The sequence below is a fragment of the Squalius cephalus genome, assembly GCF_949319135.1.
Source record: "Squalius cephalus genome assembly, chromosome: 20".
Lineage (NCBI taxonomy): Eukaryota > Metazoa > Chordata > Actinopteri > Cypriniformes > Leuciscidae > Squalius > Squalius cephalus.
In genome coordinates this window covers 30,466,132-30,491,853 of record NC_137141.1, presented here as the reverse complement: position 1 = coordinate 30,491,853, position 25,722 = coordinate 30,466,132, and the positions used below count along the sequence as shown (strand labels likewise).

The 25,722-nt window shown below is 36.7% G+C and overlaps 5 protein-coding genes and 1 long non-coding RNA gene across 8 annotated transcripts in view; 3 read left to right on the top strand and 3 right to left on the bottom strand.

The window, feature by feature from the left end:
* The window catches only part of znf365 (zinc finger protein 365), a 30,304-nt gene extending 15,512 nt beyond the window's left edge, over nucleotides 1-14,792 (top strand). For 2 of the 3 annotated variants that reach the window (XR_013819334.1, XR_013819335.1), the window contains exons 6-7: nucleotides 14,343-14,585; nucleotides 14,670-14,792. The gene's annotated coding sequence lies outside the window, so the exon portion shown is untranslated. Of the gene's footprint in view, nucleotides 1-14,342; nucleotides 14,589-14,669 lie in introns of all 3 variants that reach the window. The other variant, XR_013819336.1, reaches the window with a different exon arrangement.
* adob (2-aminoethanethiol (cysteamine) dioxygenase b) lies at nucleotides 614-2,448 on the top strand. The gene has a single exon (XM_079852487.1). The coding sequence runs from the start codon at nucleotides 831-833 to the stop codon at nucleotides 1,599-1,601; it is 771 nt and encodes a 256-aa protein (XP_079708613.1). The 5' UTR covers nucleotides 614-830; the 3' UTR covers nucleotides 1,602-2,448.
* Nucleotides 2,968-5,980, bottom strand: egr2a (early growth response 2a). The gene is made up of 2 exons (XM_079852476.1): nucleotides 5,640-5,980; nucleotides 2,968-4,219 (listed from the first exon to the last, which is right to left on the bottom strand). Exons 1-2 carry the CDS (start codon nucleotides 5,794-5,796, stop codon nucleotides 3,216-3,218), a joined length of 1,161 nt encoding a protein of 386 aa, XP_079708602.1. The 5' UTR covers nucleotides 5,797-5,980; the 3' UTR covers nucleotides 2,968-3,215.
* Nucleotides 8,024-12,821, bottom strand: LOC307147622. The gene is made up of 3 exons (XR_013819339.1): nucleotides 12,645-12,821; nucleotides 9,738-9,841; nucleotides 8,024-8,173 (listed from the first exon to the last, which is right to left on the bottom strand). It is a non-coding gene; the product is annotated as an uncharacterized lncRNA (long non-coding RNA).
* A 2,363-nt stretch (nucleotides 14,793-17,155) lies between the features above and the next one.
* Nucleotides 17,156-22,425, top strand: nrbf2a (nuclear receptor binding factor 2a). The gene is made up of 4 exons (XM_079852490.1): nucleotides 17,156-17,337; nucleotides 18,564-18,675; nucleotides 18,792-18,832; nucleotides 21,503-22,425. The coding sequence occupies exons 1-4, from the start codon at nucleotides 17,308-17,310 to the stop codon at nucleotides 21,845-21,847; spliced, it is 528 nt and encodes a 175-aa protein (XP_079708616.1). The 5' UTR covers nucleotides 17,156-17,307; the 3' UTR covers nucleotides 21,848-22,425.
* A 350-nt stretch (nucleotides 22,426-22,775) lies between these two features.
* jmjd1ca (jumonji domain containing 1Ca) overlaps nucleotides 22,776-25,722 on the bottom strand; it is a 91,595-nt gene continuing 88,648 nt past the window's right edge. The window contains exons 25-27 of the mRNA XM_079852497.1: nucleotides 25,347-25,553; nucleotides 25,076-25,207; nucleotides 22,776-23,481 (exon numbers count right to left, since the gene is read on the bottom strand). Of these exons, the coding sequence (XP_079708623.1) occupies nucleotides 23,377-23,481; nucleotides 25,076-25,207; nucleotides 25,347-25,553 (444 nt within the window). The 3' untranslated portion in view covers nucleotides 22,776-23,376. The remainder of the gene's footprint in view (nucleotides 23,482-25,075; nucleotides 25,208-25,346; nucleotides 25,554-25,722) is intronic.

Genomic DNA, 25,722 nt, shown 5'->3' with positions numbered 1-25,722 from the left:
TCGCTCGCTTACACGCACACACACACACACACGACGTCAGTTCCCCTCAAGTTCACACAGGTGTCAGTAGTGTAACCACGTGTAATTAATCACATGTTTGATGACCAAAAAGTGTCTAAATTATTTTTTGTCCTAAGTTTGAACTTACATCTATGGCATTCCTTAGTATTTCTATAGGTTAGCATATTAAAAACTTCTTCATTCTGTTGGATAGCCTATGCTCGTTTTCTTTCAAATAAATTTCATTTGGTTTGATATATTGCATGTAATGGAATGATATTTATACTTTTATGTGTCAAAATACTCTTTGGGGGTTGCACAGTGAGTAAACCCACACTAACGGCATTTTCAAAGCGTGAGAGGTGGTGAAGGACCGAAGTGTCATTGCCCCTTGAAGAGCAAGTGTTATGGGAGTTGTAGTAACCGGTTTAAGTGTAATATCTCTTATAACGTCCATATAGGTCTTTACAAAGATATTTTTATTCGTGACAGACCAGATTGATTAAAGTTTACAGCTATAAAAAGCACAAGTTTCTAAAATGATTCGTTTAGCATTATCTCCTCAGCTACACAATAGCAAAACACTACATTTCCCATAATTCTCTGTGCGACGTATAGCAGTGTTGACATTGCGTACGTGTGAATCTGATACCTCTATATGGAGTAGTCATGGCCAGGAATGGCTTGATCCTAACGGTATTCCTGGAGGTCCCCTTAAGCTTTTACACACTGACGGCCCAAATAAGAAGGTAATCTCTGAATTACGAGTTGTAGCGCGTGAAAAGCGGCGCGTGAAGTTGAAAGGCAAGTTGACGCTGGACACTTGTGTTATGATGCCACGAGACAATATGACTTCCACTGTCCAGAAAATCGCCAAACAGGCCCTTGCGACTTTCCGAAACCCCTCAATTATCGGAGAACACAATAAAGTGTTCATGGAAAATCAGAGCAAGCTGAAAAACCTTTTAGCGGAGGTCAGAGCGGCCGATTTGAAGATTGTACCGCGGAGCGTCGAGAGCGCGTCGATGATGCCGCCTCAGCGTCTCGCGCCTCCCGTCACATACATGCACATCTACGAGACCGACGCCTTCAGCATGGGGGTGTTTTTATTAAAGACTGGTGCTTCTATACCCCTGCATGATCACCCGGGAATGTACGGCTTGCTGAAAGTGATCTACGGGAAGGTACGAATCAGCTGTTTCGACAGGCTGGATAAACCCAGAGAGGGAACCAGCGGTGTGCAGTTCAACCCTCCACTGATGCCCTTCCAGACGAGCTCTTTACGGCCTGCAGTGCTGAGGTCTGTGGGGGAATACACGGAGGACAGCGGCCCGTGTGTGCTGTCGCCACAAAAGGACAATATCCACCAGATAGACGCTGTTGACGGACCCACCGCTTTCCTTGACATCTTAGCGCCGCCATATGAGCCGGACGAAGGGAGAGACTGCCACTATTATAAAGTTTTACATGCTCATTCAGAGGCTGCAGACAGAAACTGTGAAGCCCAGGAACAGGGTGATCTGTGGCTTATGGAAATACCTCAGCCTAGTGAATTCTGGTGTGGTGGAGAACCTTACCCAGGGCCTAAAGTGGCCCTCTGAAGCACTATCTACAATATCTAGAGATTGAATGTTCTTGTACTTGAAGGGATAGTTCACCTGAAAATGAACATTTTGTCATATACTTGTGTTCCAGACGTGTGAGTTTCTTTCTTCTGTTGAACACAAAAGATGATATTTTGAAGCATGTTGGTAACCACAGACAAGAGCCATTGATGGGGTCCATCAACTATCTGGTTTCCAACATTCTTCAAAATATCGTCGTTTGTGTTGAAGGAAGAAACTCATACAGGTTTGGAACAACATGAGGGTTAGTAAATAATGACAACTTTTTCATTTTTGGGTGAACTGTCCCTTTAATACTCCAGAATGGGTACTTTATCAAGAGTATGGTTATTTTAAACACCTGTGTCAATCCACAGCTGCTGTCTTTCCTTATCTTTTTGGCTTTTATTTTTGTGCAGATTTATCTAAGGATCAAGTCTCTGTTCTTTACTGGTCTGTTGCCTGGAGTCACTTTGTACAGCATGTGATAAATATTTAAATATTTGCAGCAGATGTGAGATTTGGTTTAACAAAGGCTTCACAATAGTTGAACAGAGCAGGAATCTGATCATCTCGTTTCCATTGCCGGATATTGTTTTAACGCATTATGCTATCAGAACTACAATCTGGCTCAGAAATGTTTAGCAACACTTACTTGGCACTGGATACTATTTTGAACAGTCTGGGTAGTTATGACAGTAAAGCACTTTAAAAAAAAAAAAAAGAATAAAAATGAAAAAATGAAACATTTAAAATATTATGAAGATTATAACATTGATTTTACATAAGAAACTAAAGTTCTGTTTCTCCTCCGATAAGCTTATACTAATAAAAGATGCAATGGTAACTGGTCTTGTTGATTATTTAAATACATTTTAGATTATTTAGAAGCATGTTATAACCATCGTTTTTGAAAGAAGTCTCTTATGGGCACCACGGCGGGATTTATTTGATATTGAAAACAGTAATATTGTGAAATATTATTACATTTTAAAATAACTGTTTTCTATTTTAATATATTTTAAAATGTAATTTATTCCTGTGATCAAAGCTGAATTTTCAGCATCATTACTCCAGTCTTCAGTGTCACATGATCCATCAGAAATTATTCTAATATGATTTGCTGCTCATGAAACATTTTTTCTTATTATTAATGTTGGATCAATTTAATGCATCCTTGCTGAATAAAAGTATTAATTTATTTTAAAAATCTCACTGAACGGTAGTGTATATAGACCTATTTTACTAGCCTGCACTTTCATCTTTAATCGGACAGCCGCAAACATTTCTCAATTGCGACCTCTAGTGGTCAAACCTTGCAATGGAAAGCTGATTCTCAAAAAAATAGACTTTGTTTTTATTACAATTTATTAAGACACATAACAGTAATAAAAATACTCACTGTAAACACTATCTCAGAACAACTGCATTTTGAACCACATGAAATATTCTGTGATAAGGACGTTGTCTAGCTAGCCTACCACAAACCACATTCAACACTTAAATCATAAGCTGCCTTCGCATCTCTGTGCGCACACCAACAGAGCGATAGTTCCAGGTTTAATTGGGGCAATGACTAACCCAGCAGTCAGAACTTGTTGTACTGTTAGTTCACATCGCTGTAGCATCAGCGCTCGAGCTGTGAGGGGGCGCTGACACCTTTTTATCTCTCTGTCTCTGGTGGATTTTTGTGTGCCTCCTTCGCTCGTCACTCCTCGCGAACCTTCTGCCACAGAAGTCACAGGAGAAGGGCTTCTCGCCCGTGTGTGTGCGTATGTGAGTCGTGAGGTGGTCGCTCCGGCTGAAGCTGCGCATGCAGATGCGGCACTGGAACGGCTTGTGTCCGGTGTGGATGCGGACGTGACGCGTGAGCTCATCCGAGCGCGAGAACCTCCGGTCGCATCCCTCCGCCGGACAGGGATACGGGCGCTCGTGGACCGGCGTCTTGCACGGTCGGTTCGGGTATTTCCGTGGCCGCAATATTGGCCTGAGTGGGACGGTTTGCGGATTGGTGCCGTGACCGTCTACAGGCGGCCTTGACCCGTCAACCGGACACGCCAGAGTAAAATTCCTAATGGTGTTCAAGGGAGTCAGAGGTGGTGGGACTCTAATAGACTCCAAAGAGCACGAAAATGGCTTAATGTCCTGAAATGCAGCCATGTTGTCCCTTTGGCTGGTGCTGGTCTGATAGAAACCTCCATAGTCGGGAATGATGGAGAAAAGCGTCCCGTCTATGGTTGACTTTGGGGCGGAGTATGACTGAGTGGCGTATGTTATGGGGCACGTGGTGGTCGATAGGTAGGCCGAGGGGTCCTGGTATCCATCGGCACTACAGGTGTAGGGGGGCGGGCCGGTGTATATATGCTCCATGTTGGGAAGAGTTTGGCCTATTTTGGAGCAGTCTGGACCTGCGGGAGAGCCCGTGGAGAATGATCCCGAGGAAGGTGGCCTGTCTTGTACTCCTGCACTGACAAAGTTGATTAATCCTTCTTGGTTCCAACTTCCTTGTGCGTCGATGGATATCTTTCCTGTGTAGGCGACAGGAGAAAACTTGCTCGGGTCTGTCAGATCAAGGCCCCGTTTCTCAACGCCGAAGCAGTCTGTGCTCAAGCAACCTGGAAACGTCAAAGCGAAACATTTAGATTGAGCAATTCCTTATAGGTGAAACGTATATGTGCAGCCTATTCCCAGCCAATCGTGTTTCCACTGACTGGGATCTACTCTAGAAATATTTAGTTAGCTATTTGTTTTGAAAAGATTGTTGGTATGTAGGTGGCGAAGTATATGCGGGTATTTCTCTGTATTCTGATCAGAGATTGATCAGACAATATCAGATTGCAGTAAATATACTAAATATTGTTGCAATACTAAAGAAAAATGTTAACTTAAGGTAGACTTCATTTAGTTATACACTTCTAACCCATTTTTGTTTATGAAAGTACACTTTAAAGAATACGTTCAATAAATATACCAGTAATAATTTTAATACTGCAAGTTTCCTTTAAGTGAACTTAATAAATATCTTTATTTAAAAAAAAAAAAAAATTGGAGATAGACTTTTTTAAATTAACAGGCCTATTATAAGGGTTTTTCATAAGTTAATTTCTGAAAGTCAGTTTATACCCAAGTAAATGTTATTGAACATTTCCGTTCACTTTTTGTGACAACATGACCCGACATAAACAGACTATTATAGGCTTTTCATCACAATATAAACAGTAAAAAATAAACAAGCAATTAATAAAAGCAACAAAAAAGTAAAAGATATAGATCGAACTATTGATTTGGACAACAAATTGTTGTCAATAATAAATTGTATACATTTTAGTGATGTCAAATCGATTAATTGTATCTTACATAAAAGTTTTTGTTTACATAATATATATGTGTATATATGTGTATATATATATGTGTGTGTCTATATCTAAACTATATGATCAATAAGTTATGACAACATGTTTTTACATTGCTTTAACTCATCAAAATAAGTTAAGCAATTTTCAACTTTTTTTATAAGTTATACAAGATTTCACAAATTTGAACGTATTTAAGTTGAAATTGCTTAAACATCCAAGTTGATTGTACTTAACATTTACAGCAACTTTTGTAAAGTGATATATGTATAAATATATACATGTATACAGTAACACACACACAAATATATATAATATATACATATATATACACATAATATGTAAGCAAAAACTTTTCTGTTAGATGCGATTATTCACGATTAATTGTTTTGACAACATAATAATTTTATAAAATATAAGTAAAACATGGCATGCAACGCAAGAGTAGCCTATAAATGAAGGTTGAACTGTTGAACTTTACTTATATTTTGTAAATCTATACCAAAAATAATAACCCTAAGTTTTGAACAAGTTGTTTGAATTTAACTTACAAAGCACTGATAAATCAAACAAGAATTTTCTCCCAAATTTTTTTAATATATATATATATATATATGTTATTGAGCAACAGCCCATTGTGCCTATTCATTTTAATATGTAAGCATCTCTACAGTATTCTTACCTCCCGACGCCTCACTGAACTGCTCAGAACAAACATCAGAGAATCCCATCGGCACTGATGAGGGAATCTCATCCAGAGAGTAGATGTGTGAAGGCAGACAGCGCATTAAATCATGTAGCGACGCGTTAATTTGATCTCTGCTAGCTGTTGCTGTCATTTTGATCCTCGGTGTTGTTTAAAAAAAAAAAAAAAAAAGCAGGTTGAATTTTATTAAGTTGTTCTCAGAGCGTTTTTCATCTAGTTGATGTGTTATGAACCTGCTCACTTCATCATAAACGCTCGTATCGGGTTTGAACTCATCTGCTCCCTTCATATATGCCGCGACAATAAGTGAAACTTTATCTCGTAGATGCATTTATGAAGAGCCTGTCAATGTCCAGTGACGTCACAGACCATAAAAGGACAGAAAAACGGGTTGGGCTTCTTCTTCCTTTTTTTTTTTTTTTTTTTTCTGCTTTTGGCCATGTGATGACACGACCTCTCTTTTTAGACATAATATCTCTGAATAGGACATTACTATTCTTTTCTTTAAAAAAAAAAATGGGATTGAAATGTTCTGGATATGTTGATGTTATATTTAAATATATTTGTGGTCTATGGGAATAATTAGATGTTTTTTTTGTTAACTTTTGGTGTATGTTGTTATCAGGAATTCCGGTTACGACGCATCCCATAAATGGTTATCATCCGGTAATCTCAAACACGCCCCTTTTGCCTTATATGGGACGCATCCGGGAAACTCGACACGGAAAATAACGAGCCGCGCCGAGCTCACGTCCCACGGAGCAACCGCAATAAAACGAGATCAGGAAAGTGATATTTGAATATGTTGGAAAGTTATTCTAGTCTCTAGAGGGTTAAGGAAACATATGTATTAATATACAGAACGCTTTTTCCTCTACAACAAGTCAAGACTATTGTGATTAAACATCTTTATTAGTGAAAAATAGACTTTAGGTATGTTTTCAGCCTGTTAGGGGTTGCAGGCAATTTTAATATTGAACTATATTTTCGTCTTTTACAGCATTTTGAAGGATTTCAAAAACTCTCAATCTCATTGCAAGCACTATTAGTTTACATTTGGTCTCCAAATGTCACTTTATATATATATATATATATATATATATGTATTTGTATATGTAGATATAGCATAGAATATATTTCTAAAATGACCCTACACTGTAAAAAATGATATGATCAATAAGTTATGACATTGACAACATATGTTTTTACTTTGCTTTAAAGTTAAGCTCATCAAAGTTAAGCAATTTTCAACTTTTTATACAAGATTCCACTCATTTTTAAAGTCAGTTTAATGCTTAAACGTCCAAGTTGATTGTACTTCAAATTTTAAGGCAGCAACTTTTTTTTTTTTTTTACAGTGAAGATCTTATTCTTTCTGTTCTCCCTTAGTATGATGGACACATGCAAGGCCGTCCTCGGCTCTTCATCATCCCTCTCGTCACTTTTTGTTTTCCTGCCACCATGTTCTATTTCGATCCGTGGCAGCGTGAGCAACAGAGCGTTTGCTGTATGTGCGACCGAGGCCTAATTCATAGCCACCCACACTATGGAACAGCCCCTTCTCAACGGAGTCCTAGCGCAAGTGAAGCCTCTCTGAATAGATCTGCATCTGCTTCTGTTCCCATTCACACTCGCCCACAGGCACAGGCTCTGCATGCTGACGGAGCTTCTGTGCATCCAGTATATCAGTTAGTGCAAACCCAGCTCTTATTTAACGGATCGTACTCAGATTTAATATGGAAAAGATTAAGCCGTAAACATTTTTATTCATCTATACTGATGTATGGTAAACCCGTGCTTCCAGACGTAATCATAACATGTTAATGATTTATTTATTGCCTGAACATTTGGAAACATCACGCAAAAGTGAATTAAACTGTTATCACTAGAAGACTGAAATAATCATAACACATTCAATTAAATCTGGAGTATTTTATTTATTTAACTCAGGAACTGTCTGTCTGTCTGACTATCAACTTTTTTTGTGCCAAAAGGTTCATTTATTTATTTAAATTAAATTTTAGGTGCATTTTTGGCTATTTTCCCCTCGCTTGTTTATATATTTCATTTTTAGTTGCGGATTTAGGTGTTTTTTTCACTCGTTCCCACGCTTGTTCATTTATTTATTTAATTAATTTCATTTAATTTTTAACCTAAGGAACTTTTTGTGCCAAAAAAAGTTAATTGTATGTTTGTTTGTGTGTGTGTGTATTAGTTAGTCTCAGGAACGTTTTGTGCCAAAAGGTTCATCGTACTTATTTAGAACCTTTCCTAAAGGAGTTGAGTAAAGAACCCTATAACAAACCTTGTGTTTAAGAGTTTTTATACCTGGGATTGGACTAACTACTACTAAAACCGGTCATTCTGTCGTTGTGTGTAATGACGTCTCATTAATGAGAATTCAGGTCCTCGGTATTAACACACACTTCCCTTCCTGTCATCTCTGATGTGGTGTTTGATAGCTCTGCAACATCCTCCAGCAGTTCGTCTGAGTGAGTCTTAACAGCTTGCTGTCATTCAGAGAATCAGATGTTTGCCGTCTGCGAAAACCTGCTCAAAATCTGTTGCCTTCTTGTTCAAAATTTTGGGTATAACTGAAGTGTCCTGTGTCGGACAGCTCGGTCTGTTATTATGATCTGTGAGTTCAGGTGTCTTGTTAAATGAATAGCATGTTTCTCACAAAAGCCGAACATCTATTCATTCTCAAAATTGTTGGGGGCAGCGCAAATGTTTGCTTCCTTTGTCTTACGCCTACAGACACAAAAATTTCTTTGCTATTGTGTCAGTGCTGCTATTCACCAGGAAAAGTTAATTGCAGCTGTGAAAGACAGAATACTTATATAACTCACAAGACAACCAGTTATAGCAGAAATATGACCAAAAATGATAGCGAAAATATAAAAAATGACTGGTAATAGAAAATTGATCATTATGTATATATATTAAAAAATATATTTTTAAATAAAGTGTATTCTTCATAGCAGATGGTAGATTATTTCGGCGGGTTGTTTGGTACCCCCCGTCCCAACAGCCCCCTCCCTTTGTGCCCCTCTTATGCCCTGTATGCCTCGCTCGCCCACGCAGCGCCATGTTGGGACGGGTTCACAGCCCATTTTGTTTGCGTTGGCTTTGGTGTTGCGTGGGGGTTTGGTGACCCCTGCACACGACGATTAATCAAACGTCACTCTCTGATTTCTCCAAAACTCATTATTCTTTTTTTTATAACACAACACGCCTCTGTTAAATGCAGCTTTTTGATAAATCACCCCTTTAGGCCTGCACACACTTCCATCTGAATCTTTTTACTCGTGTAATTTAGTCAAAGAAATTCATTCGTCAAGTTTCGATAACTGCTCATTTACATTGTCAGTTGTTTTATTCACAAAGAAACAAAATAATAACTAAATTACTTATTTAAATTATATATATTTTTTGCAATAACTAAATTTTCATATATATATATATATAATTGAAACTAGAGTAGTAATATAGAGGTACAAATTTTCAAATTTGAAATTAAACTTAAGTTTATGAATAATCACAGAATGAATATAAAAGGTGTGGGGTTGGTAAGGATTTATAGTAAAAATGTATTATAATCTAAAAAAAAACATTTTTCCATTTGAACTATTTAACATTCATTTATTCATGTGATAGCAAAGCTGAAAAATCCTTCAGAAATTATTTTTATATGCTGATTTGTTACTCAAGAAATATTTCTTATTATCAATGTTGAAAATGGTTGTGCTCCTTAATATTATTTTGTGTAATACAAATGTGGAATTAAATTTTTTTCGGTATTCTTGGATGAATTAAAAGATCAAAAGAACAACATTTATTTGAAATCGAAATCTTTTGTAATAAATAAATAAAAGTCTTTACCGTCACTTTTGATCAATTGAATGCATTCTGGCTGAATACAAGTATTAATTTCTTTAAAATAAAATCATTTGAACAGTAGGTCTATATCTCTTTACAAATGTGATGAAATCTCAATATTAATCATATTTTTTCAACTCTTTTCACACTCATGCATTCCTCTAAAACACTGCAATTGTAAAGTTTTACACTTACCATTCTTGATGGCTGCATTCTGCTGAAGACGTGTTTGATTTTCATGGCCAGAAATATCGACGTAGATCTTTTCTCTCGTCCAGGTCCTCCACGGCTTTCTTCTGCTGTTTGTACCCAAACATTACCAACACTGATCAGATATGGTCCTCTACATCTCTTCATGTGCTTTTCTATTCATTCAGAAACCCTGGACAATGCACTTGTTCCCACCTCCAAACACCCTCACAAACTGAAGCTGGTATGGTAATGAGTGGGATTTGGGGAGGCCAGCGGATTGGCCCACAGAGCGTCTCTTTGAGTAGGTGTGAGGGTTGTGGTTTAAGCGTGTTACTCTAAAGGCGTGGCTTCCCGAACAGCTGACCCTCTAGTGATGAGGGTCCAACTCGGATAACGGCAACATTGTCTTACGTTTCAGTTTTGATCACTTTTTGAGACTTTTGATGTAGTAATGTGTAGCATCCTCCTAACACATTACAAGTAATCAGATTACTTTTAAAGTAACTTATTACGGTTACACTTTATTTTAAGGTGTTCGTGTTACAGTGTAATTATACATTTGAGTACTGAGTAATAAAATTAATCACATACTATAAAGTTAGGGTTTGGTTTACGTTAGTTGCAACAAAAAAAAAATCTTTTATGGATGTACTTTTGTACTGTAGCCTACTTGTTGCGCTTTGGGTATAAGAAAAGCGCATTATAAATAAAATGTATTATTATTAGGTAATTATGCAGTTTATAGTAATTACTATAGTAACATAAAATAAAAATAAATTGTAAAATGTAAAATAAATTGTTACTCACATGTGACCCTGGATCACAAAACCAGTCACAAGTGGCACGGGTATATTTGTGGCAATAGCCAACAATACATTGTATGGGTCAAAATGATCGATTTTTCTTTTATGCCAAAAATCATTAGGATATTAAGTAATGATTTGTACATTTCCTACCATAAATATATAAAACATTTATTTTTGTGAGTGAATGCAGCACAATCGCGAAACATAAATGGACAACTTTAAAAGCGATTTTCTCAATGTTTTTTGCACCCTCATATTCCTTTATTATACACTCATATACTCAGATACTATTTTTAAATAGTTGTATCTCGGCCAAATATTGTCCTATCCTGACAAACCATACATCAATAGAAAGCGTATTTATTAAGCTTTTAGATTATATATATATATATATATATATATATATATATATATATATATATATATAATCTATATATATATATATATATATATATATATATATATATATATATATATATATATATCAATATCAATTTAAAAAACATTACCCATGTGACTGGTTTTGTGGTCCAGGGTCACATATTACTTTTAAATGTACAACTATCTGATCAAAAGTTACTTTGCTTTCTCATTTATTGACTGACTTCAGCCTGAGGCTTATTCATTTCACAAGCAAGCCCAGCCCAGGTGAGAAAATGTAACACAGAAGTAACGCAACACATTACTTTCTATAATAATTGCAACACATTACTTTTAAAAGTAACTTTCCCCAACGCTGGCCACCTCTATCAGACACCTGACTGGAGAGCTTTGAAGACCTCTGTCTAACCAAAGTCCCTTTCAAGTAAAGTCTGTTCAGTAAAGTAAAGAAAGTCTTGCAACGCCTCCAAGCAGCTTTTTCTGGCATCTAAGACCAAGTCCTATCAACTTTTATAAGGGAATCTTGAAATCTCAAAAACCGCTTTCCAAACGCAAAATTGAATTAAGTAACATATATTTAAAGTCAGTAACAAACTCTGAAATGAACTGGCCCATGTTGTTTCGTTTTCTCAAATAGCGTTAAAAAAGCTGCTTTTTCAGGCTAGACGAGCCAATGCGCATGTGCGGCGGGGGAGGTTAAAGGGGGGGTACAATGGTGTTTCATGTATTCAGAGTTGTTTACAGTGTTAAAGAGATAGATTCTCATGCTAAACATGGGCAAAGTTTTAAAAAAATATTTTGGACGAATAACGGAGAATTTCTGTGCTGAAAATCTTACTTCCAGGTTGGTACAAGTTTCGGCTGTTTTTTTTTTAGATCGTGGATCTAATGACGTAGATAAGAGTGGAACTCCTTATATGAGCATTTCTCTCGGAAAAGCTCGCCCGCGAGCACGTCGACTAGAGGAGAGCGAGACCCCGCACATCAACGCGCTTCAACAGGAAATCATCGGCAGCGCTGCATAGGATTTGTTCAAGAATGTCTCAAAAAAAGTGTGTATTTGGATGTGAGGGAAAGCTTACCGTGTTCAGTTTTCCAAAGACCCCAGTGTTACAGGAACAGTGGATGCAGTTTGTTTTTCCGGGGCAGCAACGGAGTGTAGGAAGTGCGGTTGTGTGTTCTGGTCGTTTCAGTGACGAATGTTTTATTAACAAGGCTCAGGTCGACGCTGGATTTGCAAATCGTTTGCTATTAAAACGTGGAGCGGTCCCAGTGATAAAAGACCCCATTCATGTAAGTACAACTGGATCAGATTTCTGTCTTTTGCTGGAAATCAAGTACTACCGCTTGACTCTATAGCTCCGCCTCCAGGACCTCGGCTTTTTCCGGAGAGAATCGGAAAGCTGTATTTTTCTTTTCTAAATATAATAAAACTAAACACTTTTTGGAGATATTAAGGATGCACTACTACTCTATAGGTACTCAAGATTAACATGAGATTAGGTGAAACTGTGCATGTTATGTACCCTTTAAACGTCATCACACCAAACAGGTAATCTCAGTCCGCTTTAACAGCCTCGTTATGCTTATAACTGTGCTAATATAAACTATATGTCAAGCTTTCAGGGAAAATGTTTTTAGATGAAAACCGAAAGAGTTATCGGAAGCTTAGTGGTGGTGACGTTGAAGTCGTGTGACCGTGGTGTATCGTTTATAGCCTTACCTTTAGCTTTTTACTTCCCATCGACTGCATTTAGGCTTCAGCATTCACAAAAGTTGTGTTCATCTGTGAACATCATCTTGATGGACAAAACGTGTACATAAACATGTTTTTTTTTTTTTTTTTGCGATAACCTAAAGCATATGGAGCATTTTGTCGAGGGAACCAGTGTGATGCTAAATGCCGAATGCCTATTGGCCCAAAAATGTATGTCATACCTGACTTTATCATTCAGCGATTGGCTCTTTTATTTAGAAGGCGGGACTTATTCCGCCATATTGCGCGTTGCTCTTTCTCCCAGAATCATAAGTATATGAGTGCACAGTCTTTCTATATTTAGCCTTTCTTTGGTCTAACTCTTTCAAATCCATTGGACATCCTAAATAGTCTAGGGGATGGTTAGATTTTTAAGAATTGATTATTTAAAAAAGCTCCAATTTATTCTAATTCAAAATATAATAAGATGTTATCCTTACTTGATTTACATAACTTACCTCCATTGTTATGAATGGAAGCTCATTCTCAGTTATCAAGCTATTTGATAGCAGGAAGTGCAATTTATGTAGGTATAACATTGCCAGGGCAGAACATTACACAAATAGCCTCACTGCAGGCTGGTCATTAAGATTTTGGCTGATGTTTCAGAATCGCCGTCCAGCAAAAGCACAAAGATTTGCCCGCATGCACATACAGCTCAAGATGATACAGCAACTAAATTACTGTTTAATCCAATGCCGGAGAACAAGCCACAGTCTGTAATTAACTATTAGGAAATGAAGCCGTATATTATTGTCTCTTATTAAACTATACCAGAATAATTCGTTGTTTATGGGTGTGCAATAGTGTTAAGCTGTATAAAGTATAAAGTGTTGCACAGATGCTCAGCATACAGTAAAATAATTAAGTTCAAATTTATATTAGTCTATTTAAATGTTTAATCAGGAAAATGTGATTATGGAGGTAGTTAGAACATGTTTATTTAAAATATTAGAACTTGGCATAAGATCTCGAGGCCTTATAACAGTTTTGTCATAAAAACTAAAAAACTAAATTAAATACAGAAACAAAGTGACGGGTGCTGTAACATACAGTATGTTGTTATCTTATTAATATTTATTCATTCATCATATATCATGTAGTATTTTTATACTATTGTATTTTTTTATTATATTTGAATTAGCATTTATTTCAATACTTTCAGTTGGACATCCAATATATATAACAATATCCATAATAATATAATAATTTTTATATGATATAATAATTTATATATAATAATAAAATATATATTTTTTTTTAAATTATTAAATAAATACATAATAATATCCATAACAATAATCCTATATATATATATATATATTAAAGTTTTAGAAATTTGTATTTTTACTATTAAGCTTTAATTTATTTTAAAATTAGTTTTAGTATTTTACAACTTAAAAAGTATATTTCAGTAAGTTACCAAGACAACATTTTTATTTATTTTAATATTTAAGTATTTTAAATTAATTTAATATACATTTAATATACATTTTAAATATAGAATATTTTGTATTAATGTAAGTATGCATTAAATACAATTTTACAGTTATATCTGATTAACTGACGAGTAATTTCAAGAACTTCTAAGCAGATATATAGCATGCAATAATAACCCACGCCAAGTATTCCTGGATAAGAAGCTCCAGTTGTGTTTTTTCACAGGGATCAGTGAACCCCCATCACGCAAAATTCCCCGTGCGTAGGAGGAAAGAGCAGGAAGATGGATGACCAAGCCCCTATAGTTTGATGGTATTGCCCATGTCATCACCAAGAAACAAAGACAGAAAGCAGCAGCAGGGAGAGGATGGGGAGCGTGGATCATTAGATGGAAAATCAACATGGGCCAGCTGAAATACCACTATCACTCTCGTTTTCCATGACTTTATGTGCTTCATCTGTGTGAAGGTGGTGTGTATTTGAGTATTATAACAAATGACGAGACTTGAACTGATTTGATGTTATAATTGTTCATGTTATGTCTTATTTCAGCTGTTCTGCCAGCAGATATTGCACAGATGACTCTTTGAATGGTTAAAGACAAAACATCCACCCCCAGTGTGCACACGCTGGAGTACACCAGCCTACAGATCCAATAAAACATCCAAATCAACCTATCACAACGTGTTACACTGAATTACAAAATCAATGATATCAGATGAAAAGAGACTAAACAGAAAATAGGCTTACACTTTATTTTAAGTTGACAGTTACATTGCACCGACTCCAGATAAGTACTAAGTAATATTAAATAACTACATGTACTTACTATAGAGTTACGGTTAGGATTTGGTTTAGGGTTAGCTACTTGTAATTTTGCATAATATACTGTTAAGCACATGTAGTAACGTGTAACTACGTCACATTAAAGGGTTAGTTCACCCAAAAGTAAAATGATCCTATAATTTACTCTCCCTCAAGCCATCCTAGGTGTATATGACTTTCTTCTTTCAGCCAAACACAATCAGAGTTACACTAAAAAAGATCCTGGCTCTTCCAAGCTTTATAATGGGAGTGAATGGTACCTTAGATTTTTGAAGCCCCCCCCAAAAAAGTGTATCCATCCATCATAAAAAGTAATTCATACGGCTCTATGGGGTTAAAAAATACAGTCTGAAGTGAAGCATGCGTTTTTGTAAGAAAAATATCTATTTATAACTAATTTTTATATAATATAATATTTATGACTTTATTAACCATAATCACTGGCTTCTGATAATGGCCGTACGCGAGTCGAGTTCCGGCGGAAGAGTGACCTCTGACCTCTTAACTTTAAATTAAAGTGCTACCGAAAATAGACCCCCGGAACAGTTGAATGATTAAACTATATTACCCCTAAGTAATTATTATTGTCTCTAGCCATAAACGGTACATTATTTCAGCCTTGTTACAGTATGTTTGTAATGAATTCTGAATAGTTCAAAATTTAGTGGCAAGAAAATCTGCAAACAACTGATCACTGCATTTTCACCCAAGTTAAAATACTGAGGTTGAAATGTAACGTTTGAATGTCACTATTGGCTGATGATGACAACACTATTAAAAAAAAAAAAAAATACTATTTTGTACTTACTATTGCACATACAAGTCTTAAGCCTAGTCCCAGACTAAAATGAATGTTTGAGCTGTTTTAACTGAAAGCAACTTGCACTAATATATCTTAAAACATGTCAGTGTCATTGTTTTGTCTCAAGATGCGTTTATAAACGCTACTTAAATGTCCTAATTGAACTAAGTCCTAATCCTGGCTTAATCTAAACCTTGTCTGTGAAACTGGGCTATATATAGATGCAGGGCTGCCAACTTTACTTTTGAGTTTAGTTTGGAGTGAGATTTTTTTTGGGGTGGGGTGGGGGGTGTGTGTGGGGGGGTGTATGTAAAAACAAATATTGCATCACAATAAGTGTAATTGTGATTGTCAAAACATTTGGTAACTAAATAGAATTTTATGAAGTTTAGTGACAACATGTTACAATGTTTACATTGTACAATGACTGGTAGGATACAGTTTTTATTATTGCTTGACAAAAATTTCAAGATTTCAATTCCATTCTTGTGATTTGATTCCGATTTTGATTCAATATTGACTAATTTGGATACATGTTTATTTTAAATTTTATTTAAAAAAATAATCTCACCTAATGCTGTAAACATAGAGGGCCCAATCTGCTGGTATTATTAAAGGTTAAAAATAAATTAAATATAATGCAGTTTTTGTTATAATAAATTAAAATTATTTAATGACATAAGTAAAAATATAATAAATATGTAATATAGTGCTCAGCAAAATCTCTCTAGCTATTTTTTCTATTCAATTAACATGCTATGGTCATTAAATGGCTTTCCTGAGGTAAAAGTAACGTTATGTGACATAATTGTTCTCCTGCTGTTACATTGACCTCTTTCCGTGGTTGAAAAACACTCATTTCGATATTATGTATACTTTCGGTAAGTTGTACTGCATCTTTAAATAAAAAAGTAACAGATGATCGGTTCACGTGCACTTGAACTGAGGCGCTCAGCGATCTGTCACGTCACATTTACAAGCGCCAAACGTATTTTTGTCTGAATTTCGTAATAAAATTGACGGAATCTAAGAGCTGAGAATTAGTTTAATATTAAAAGTAAGTTACCTCTTTGCTCCGCAATTTTTCTGTGCGTGAGAAAATGGATGTGTGGCGTGAGAGCGTATGAAAAGTGTCAATTGCGTGAGTGTCACGCTCAGTGCGTGAGAGTTGGCAGTAGCATCTGTGATTTTTCTTGTTAATTATGTCGTGAGAGCTTTCCATTTATAGCCTCCATGTGACGCACAGCCTCGTAATGCACTGCTGCTCATCTACAAACCAAGCATTCCACAATATTTACGCACGCGATAGTATTTTCTCCTCAGTTTGTCTGATATATAAGTGATGCGCCGGTGTTGTCCAGGAGATGGCGTCATACACTGTGGAGTCCGGCTTCCGTTCTGACGTCACTGCCATAGACCGTAAAGGTCACCACACACAAGCACGCGCGTGAAGTTGCGCAAGGGTCAGTCCACTCACTCACTCACTCACCGCTGCAGTTTCTGTGGCGAGAAATTAAGGAATTAAACATAGTTAAATCTGTCAAACCAGGGGATGAAACAGAAATGGAAGTAATGGACGGCCCTCTAAATCGTGTAAGTGATATGTATCACTGTATAACTTTATACTATGTTCTGGCAACTTGTGGTAACTGTAGTTAATAAAGATACAATACAAAAACAAAACAAAACAAAAAAAAAACGAAAGTTTTTCAGTTGGGGCTTGACGTGTTTAAAGTTTTAAATACGCACAATATGTCCCACTTCAAGCCTTTAATGTGATTAACAAGTTTTAATTTGTAAGAGCCTTATGTCAATAGCTTATTTAGACCTAGTAAATAAATAAACTAAATAATAAATAAAAAAAAGCTAAATATTGTGACGATTATGCAATATTTCCAAAATCATAATGTTCTTTTAAGAGTTATGAAATGTTTTGACTGACACGTGGTATAGTTTGGATTCCATATATAGTCACTGTATTAAGACTCAAGCATCAACACTTTTGATATTGAACACTTTTACAACTATGTGTAACATTTAACCCTTGTGCTGTTTTGAAAACCTGTAACACACTTTGTGTTCCCCGTCAAAAATAATCGGCCTTTTAAAATTTGCTTGTAAACCACTTGTTATAATAGGCTATATATATATACATATATATATATATATATATATATATATATATATATATATATATATATATATATATATATTCACTGTTGTGTGTTAACGAGGCCAACAAATGCCTTCAAGCACACTTTACTGATACTCAGGTTCAAACACACATCACATGACTTACTAGCTCCTAAGAATACACCACATTCACCAAATCTTGCTTTCAATCTTTTTTCTCAACTTGTTTTCATAAAATTAGGACAGGTTTTCTATTTCTTTTTGGAACTCTTTGGTATTTCTCAAAATCCTCAAAGATCTTTGGGGAAGTAGGAGAGTAAAGTCAGCAAGTTTTAGTCCAATGCAATGATTTTTTGGGAAAAAGAAAATTCTCTCCTGGTCAAAATGACCCGAACACAACCAGAGAGTTGATTTAATAATTTGATACAATGCACTTAATACGTGTTTTTACATTGTACTTTATTAATTACAGCTGTAATCACATCTATAATGACACTGTTGACCTATACTTAATCCTATACCACCAAACCTGTCCGTATCCCACCGCAATAGCAGCAAAAGTGTTTTGCAATACATGAACACCACAAGTACATTGTACCTAACTTTAATGTAAGTACATAATAGTTAATGACACCTAATATAAAGTGGGACATACTTATTTAAATCCTGTAACCCTCTTTCCCCAGAAAACATGGCAGTTGTCTTTACTACAGGCCCATCATTACGGCCGAGAGGCAGATCAGCTGGTGGCGAAAGAGAAGTATGAAGAGGCGATTTCATGCCATATTGAAGCAGCAGGTAAAGTAATGAAGCCCACCGCGTTCTCCAGATAATCCACACATGAAGAACTGGCAAAGATACAGGAAGATAAATGAAGGAGTAAACTAACGTGTGTTGTCTCTCTCTCTGCTCAGAGCTGTTGAACGAGGCCTTCTCAACGACACACACTGAACAGGTAAGACGAGGTTCATGACAAGCGTGACTCCATTCCAACCGTCGGCCTAGACCTATTAAGTGTCTTTGACAGTTACTTGTCCTGTCTTTCACTCTTTAAATGGATTTTATAATGTTCAAATATAGTTTATGAGGGATGGTGATAGTTGAGCATATCACAAAAATCTCAAACTTTTCTTTTGTAAATATGTGTAACTTGTAGACTGACCCATATGGAATCTGGACCAACTTTAGAGCAAATGATACAGATGGTCTCAGATTCCACGTCGGCATACTTACAGATATTAGTAAAGACTCGCGTTACTGTCAATAAGTTTTTATTCTTTGATGTTTTTTTAACGAAGTCTCAACCAGGCTGCATTTATTTGATAAAAAACACAGTAACATTAATATTGTGAAATATTACAATTTTAAAAAATAACTTTTCCATTTTAATAAGGTTTAAAAGTACATTTATTTGATGAATTTTCAGCATCATTACTCCAGTGTCACATGATCCTTCAGTAATCATTCTAATAAGCTGATTTTATAATTTTCCATCAAATTATTCACTATTGTTTGTGGAAACTGTGATACATTTCTTCAGGATTCTGAATAGATTTTTTTTTTTTTTGTAACAATGTAATCTTTGGATCAGTGTAATACCTCTTTACTGAATAAAAGTAAGTTCTTGAATTTTTTTTTTTTTTAACCAACTTCCTGGTACAAATATTGTACCTAAAGTTGAAGGTGTAAATGTTGTTTTGGAGTGCTGTAACAGCGACAATCCACATCATAACCAAAATGTTAAGTTTTCAGTGCTTTAAGATTAATCTGCTTCATTTTGTCATTCAGTAACACTTTGTAAAGTGAATTTTGCCAAGTTGTTATAACACAGCAACCATAGTAGTTCCATTCAACCACTTGCAATTGTTCTGTTCAGTGTCTTTTTTTATTTTGCTATTGTTTACATGTATCATCATTTTTGACAGGTTTGATATCAACATCACCTTAAAAGCCTAAATGGAGAAAAGAACGAAAAATGAAAGCTGAACAGTAATACTTTTTTTCTTTTCTTTTTTTTTACAACCATGTTTTTATGCAGAGTTGCGAATTTAACTTTCTAACACAACTGGAATATCGCATTAAATATTTGCGAATAAAACAGCGTTTCCATCCCATGTGCTCAAGAGAACAAAATCGCCACTTCCTGGGAAATTGGCGCAAAATATTTGTAATAAAAATGGAAGTTGTTGCAACTTGCACTCGGTGAAGCCACTGTGGCTCTTTTATTCTTACATCATAAATAACTTATAAACACAATAAACACGGCTATGTTCTCTTGCGTTCGGATGCTGGTGTTTGGGAATCCAGATGCTTTTGGGAGAGAATTACACCAATTTATTCTGATAACAGACTTTGGCTCAGGTATTTCAGAATGATCAAAGCACATTTTGAGATGCCGTCTCTCCGAGCGGGATTTGATCCGGGGCCTCTGGCGTGGGAGGCGCGCGCTAACAAGGACTCTAAAGACTGCACATCTTCTTATATTATATCTGATATCCCAAAATGCGCATAAAACAGATGGAAATGTGTCGTCATTTTTTTAAATTTGTACTGTACAAAAAAAGTACGAAATGGCAAAAAGGTACAAGCTACAATGAACGTTCTTTTACATATACAGACCCTTTCCAAAAAATTAGAATATCATGGAAAAGTTTATTTATTTCCATAATTCCATTCAAAACGTTAAACTTCCATAGATTATAGATTCAGGGCCCACAACTTAAACGATTTCAAGTATTTAGTTGTTTATTTGTACATAATTTGGGCTTCCAGCTCATAAAACCCACGAAAACAGGATTTCAAAAAATTTGAATATTACATGAAATCACACAGTAATTACACAGTGATACCATGGTCATTGAAGCAGGTTTTGGTTCTTTTGGCAGTGTGGGCAGGTGCAAATCCTGCTGGAAAATGAAGGAAGCATGAAGTGCTCTGAAAATGTCCTGGTAGACGGCTGCGTTGACTCTGGATTTAATAAAGCACAGTGGACCAAAGTCCTCTTTTCTGATGAGAGCAAATGTTGCATCTCATTTGGAAACCAAGGTCCCAGAGTCTGGAGGAAGAATGGAGAGGCACACAATCCAAGATGCTTGAAGTCCAGTGTGAAGTTTCCACAGTCTGTGTTGGTTTGGGGAGCCATGTCATCGGCTGGTGTTGGTCCACTGTGCCGTCCACTCAACGCAGCCGTCTACCAGGACATTTCCAGAGCACTTCATGCTTCCTTCAGCACACAAGCTTTATGGAGATGCTTCCTTCATTTTCCAGCAGGATTTGCACCGGCCCACACTGCCAAAAGAACCAAAACCTGCTTCAATGACCATGGGATCACTGTGTAATTACTGTGTGATTTCATGTAATATTCTAATTTTTTGAAATCCTGTTTCCGTGGGTTTTATGAGCTGGAAGCCCAAATTATGTACAAATAAACAACTAAATACTTGAAATCCTTTAAGTTGTGGGCCCTGAATCTATAATCTATGGAAGTTTAACGTTTTGAATGGAATTATGGAAATAAATAAACTTTTCCATGATATTCTAATTTTTTGGAAAGGGTTTGTATGTACCTTTTCTTTTCAGAGTGTAGACATTGTTGTAAAGTACAGTCATGTTGATGTATATCAAGGTACGGCTGTCTTTAGAGCTCCAGAGAGACAGACATCTCCAACAGCAGCGACAGATCAAGATGAGCTGCAAACAGGCTAAACTCAAAGGAAAGATCCTGGTCAGCCCTTCAAAACACAGCTCGTCCCTGATAACACAGTGTCCCGGTCAAACAGTCGTCCAAAGTCCTCCGCTCGGCTGGAAGGCTGCCAAAGATGACAAGACTCGACTGGAAGAGCAGAGCACTGCCATCGCTGACCTGTGGAAGCTCATGGCTGTCCTGCTCGTGGAGAACAAGCGCTTGATGGAGGAACACCAGAGACTGAAGGCAGAGAATGCTAGTCTGAGGAGAGACCATTATGAGTAGCATCAGAGCCCCACAGCTTCTCTAGCTCAGCCTTCACCGCTGGGAATGAGGCTCCTGCACGTGCCCTCTGACCTCCAGAACCAGATCCAGCTACTGTTGGAGATGGCAAATGACAGCTAGACCTGCATACACCTACACTACCTCAAACTTCTGAGCAGTGGTGAATCACCTGGCATGAGAGCAGCCACTGAAAGCATGAACTTCAGTCAGTTTAGAGTTGTTTTGGGTGAAAGTTGACCCTATTTATTTACTTTTGTTAATAGATAAATGTTCCTTGTCTTATTGAACATGTAATTGAATAAACAGGAAAACACTTTTTCTTGTTGAATATTCCTGATTCAATCTGAAATGTCATCACAGATGTGAAATGTGGTGCCAATGCTTTATGACTTTAAGCCATATTATTGATATGTGTCAGAATTGAGCAGTATTTGTCTAAAAAACTACATTCTACTTCGTTTTACACTTTATAAAAGCGTGTGTGAGAGCAGTGAAGTGAAACTGACTTTTTGCTGGTTCTTTACGTTAGCGAATACAGTCTCATAAACACGCAGTCAATAAACAGTCATACGGCATTAAATCAACACCTGAATAAGTCAATCATTTTTGGGTGAACTATCCCTTTAATTTAAACCTAAAAAACTGAATGAATAATCTTTAATAGTTTTTTTAATGGATATTAATGGAGCATGTAAACAGTTGAAAGACAAATACATTTTGATTATTCCATTTTTAATGGAAAATGTAAAACATTTCTTTAACTTCAATGTACATACAGTAGCAAACAACACATACAGCAAATAAAGCACACCATGTTATAGAAAATCATAATTAATATATATATTTATATATATATATTTATATATGTATATTCTGCTATTTACATATTACATTTCAGCTGAAAATTTCACAAGATCTTTTTTCAAACAAACACAGAATAAACTGCAACTTCTTCAATATTCTCCCTCTGCACAGTGAGTATTTGCCAAACTGTAAATAATTTAATGTTGTTCAAACATAATAAAACCTGTCAGTTTGGCAGCTGCTGATGTGATGGAATGCTGCAATGATTGCGTTAGAATCTCTGCTCTCTCCAACTGTCCGAAACACAGCATGGTGAACACTTCGCAGTGCAAGAACTACTGATGAAGAACGTGTAACGGATCGTTAACACCTTTGGAAAAACATTTGCCAGTGTTTTTCTTTCTAATTGTTTTCCAGGGCCTTCTGCATGTGCGGCAAGTGGGCTTTAAAGCTCACTGCACCTGTCTGGAGAGCACAGTGTACTACTTTCATCTTGTTTGCTGTACCACTTACCTCACTTCCTGTACGTGCAAGAAGACAATGACAAGGTCAAACAATGAGAATAAAATCAAAGAGAAGAAAGTGACATAGAGGAAGTCACAGAATCTTGCAGAGTGGCCCATTTAGTTGAAATCAAGTCTAAGCACGGATGCTCTTTCCTTTCCTGGAGAATCTTGGTATTGTCTTTATGCTCCAAGGGTTTGGACAGAGGAGGAGATGCACTGTCAGGACTCCTCCTCCTGTTTTACCTCGTCTGTGTTCTTCTCCTTTAAATGCTTCCTCAATGTGGCCACAGCATCCTTCACAGAGTGATAAAAGATGTTCTTCACCTGAACAATAAAGAGGGATGAAAATATATTGTGGAATCAGATTTTACTTGTGCCTAATTAGACTGGATTAGGAAAAATGTAAGTATCACAATCAGGGAATGTAAAACTGTAATAGCAATTATGGCTACATCATGCCTCTTATTACTAAAGGCTGCAATACACTATACAACTTCTGAACAGATTTAAAACACTAGGCAAGTAGGCATCATTCACTTGCCAATGGTTACAGAAGGAAAACTGGACATCATACACTAAATGATTCTAAACTTGTTCTAACTCACATGCATTGTTGCAAGAAGACACATGACAGATGATAACAATATGCGTTTTAAATATCTAATGTTTGATATTCTCTGGATGGAATCATAAAATGAGTCTGTGCCGATCGTACACTATGATTTTCTGTGCAATCGGTCAACTCCAAGTGACCAAAATCTGGTTCAACTCCTTCAAACTGTAAATAGCAGCAAAAATCATATAATAATATATTCCAGCCTTATTAGGGTAACTCTCGCCAAAATGCAGTCTAGGGTCTTTTTGTTAATCTACCCGAGGCAAACTTTCATGTAAAAGCATAATTAGAATGGAAACTCCACTTATAAGTTTGACCGTATTTTCGTTTTCGGTCAAAGTGCCTTTAGAATGGGAGTGCTTGGGGCACTACTGTGATAGCATCAAAAATCACTATTTGGCTTCACACAACATGAAACTTTGCTCGAAGTATCACCAGAGGCTCTACACATGAACTCGAGCATTGACTACATTGTCTACAAAGAGTTTACTAAAAAAAAAGATTTTGAACAACTCACTGTAGCTGTGTCCGCCGGCATTTTGTCAGTCAAAAATAGTCGATCTTTATTTCTTTATTTTCAAGGATAACCCCTTGAGATGCACCATCTCATTTTCGAGGGGGTCCTCCGAATGTGAATGAACTGCCTCTGAATTTTAGTATTGTTTCTTATATGAGGATCCTTTTTCAAATACAAGGTCAATATTGATTTTCACTAACGACAAAACAAATTATCCATGAATTTATATGGAACTAAGCTTTAGGAGCTTTCCATCTTTACTCTCCTCCCTGTTACGTTGCTTTCGGAGATCAACTATTTTTGACTGTCAAAATGCTGGCGGATGTTCTCAATGCTGGAGTTCATGTGTAGAGCCCCTGGTGATACTTCAAGCAAAGTTTCATGTTGTGTCGAGCCTTCTTAGTGTTTTAAAAATAGTGATTTTTGATGCTATCACAGTAGTGCCTCATGCACTCCCATTCAAAAGCCAATTTGACCGTAAACGAAAATACGGTCAAACTTAAAAGTGGCGTTTCCATTCTAATTATGCTTTTAAACGAAAGTTTGCCTCGGGTAGATAAACAAAAAGACCCTAGATTGCATTTTGGTGAGAGTTGCCCTTTAAGTCAGACTTTAAAAGAATGAATTGAAAATGCTGTGAGGCACAACGCCACTAACATACAGTTATGCAAAGCATGATTTTGGAACAATAGGATTTCACGGTTGGTGAGATTACCAGCATGATGCAGTAGAAATGGAAATTTAACGATCGACAAAATAAGGTCACATTAGGAAGATGGAGGTACCTGGAGTTTGTCTTCATAGTTCACTTGGTCCTTGAGAGGGCGGAGCTCTTGAGTAAGATAATAGGAGTTGTGCGCGTGTTCAGGGGACACAAAGTCTACATTCACTTGGATGCAACTGTGCAGATTCATCACCTACAAAGACACAGCGTGAAATGCTTAATAATGAATGCCTGGTGGTTTGACAGCTTTAAGAAACCAGCAATCCTTCCCAAGAGCACAGGACAGATTGCTTTAGGAGGATGTAGCTGGAAATGCGAGTGTGGTAAAGTACCTGGTGCAGAGCTCCAGCCGGGATGATAACAGCATCTCCATGAAACTGGAGGAGTGTGCGACTCTCTACGCCATATTCCTCCTGTAACTTCTGTCTCAGCCTGGGGCTCAGATACCAGCCTCCCTCACGCAGGGGGTCGGCATCACCGTCCCACTCCGAGTCTGAGTCTGTCCCTGGATCTGCTTCAGTCTGCTGCTCAGCACCAACCTACATGCACACACAAGAGCATGAATATCATATCCTCAATGATTGGGGGAGGGGTGTCTAATAAAGCAGCAATATAACTATGAAGTGTTTAGTGAGCTAACTAAATCTGGAGGAAATACAGAGCCGTGTCGTCTTCATAGCAATGCAAGCAAATGGCATGATTCAGAAG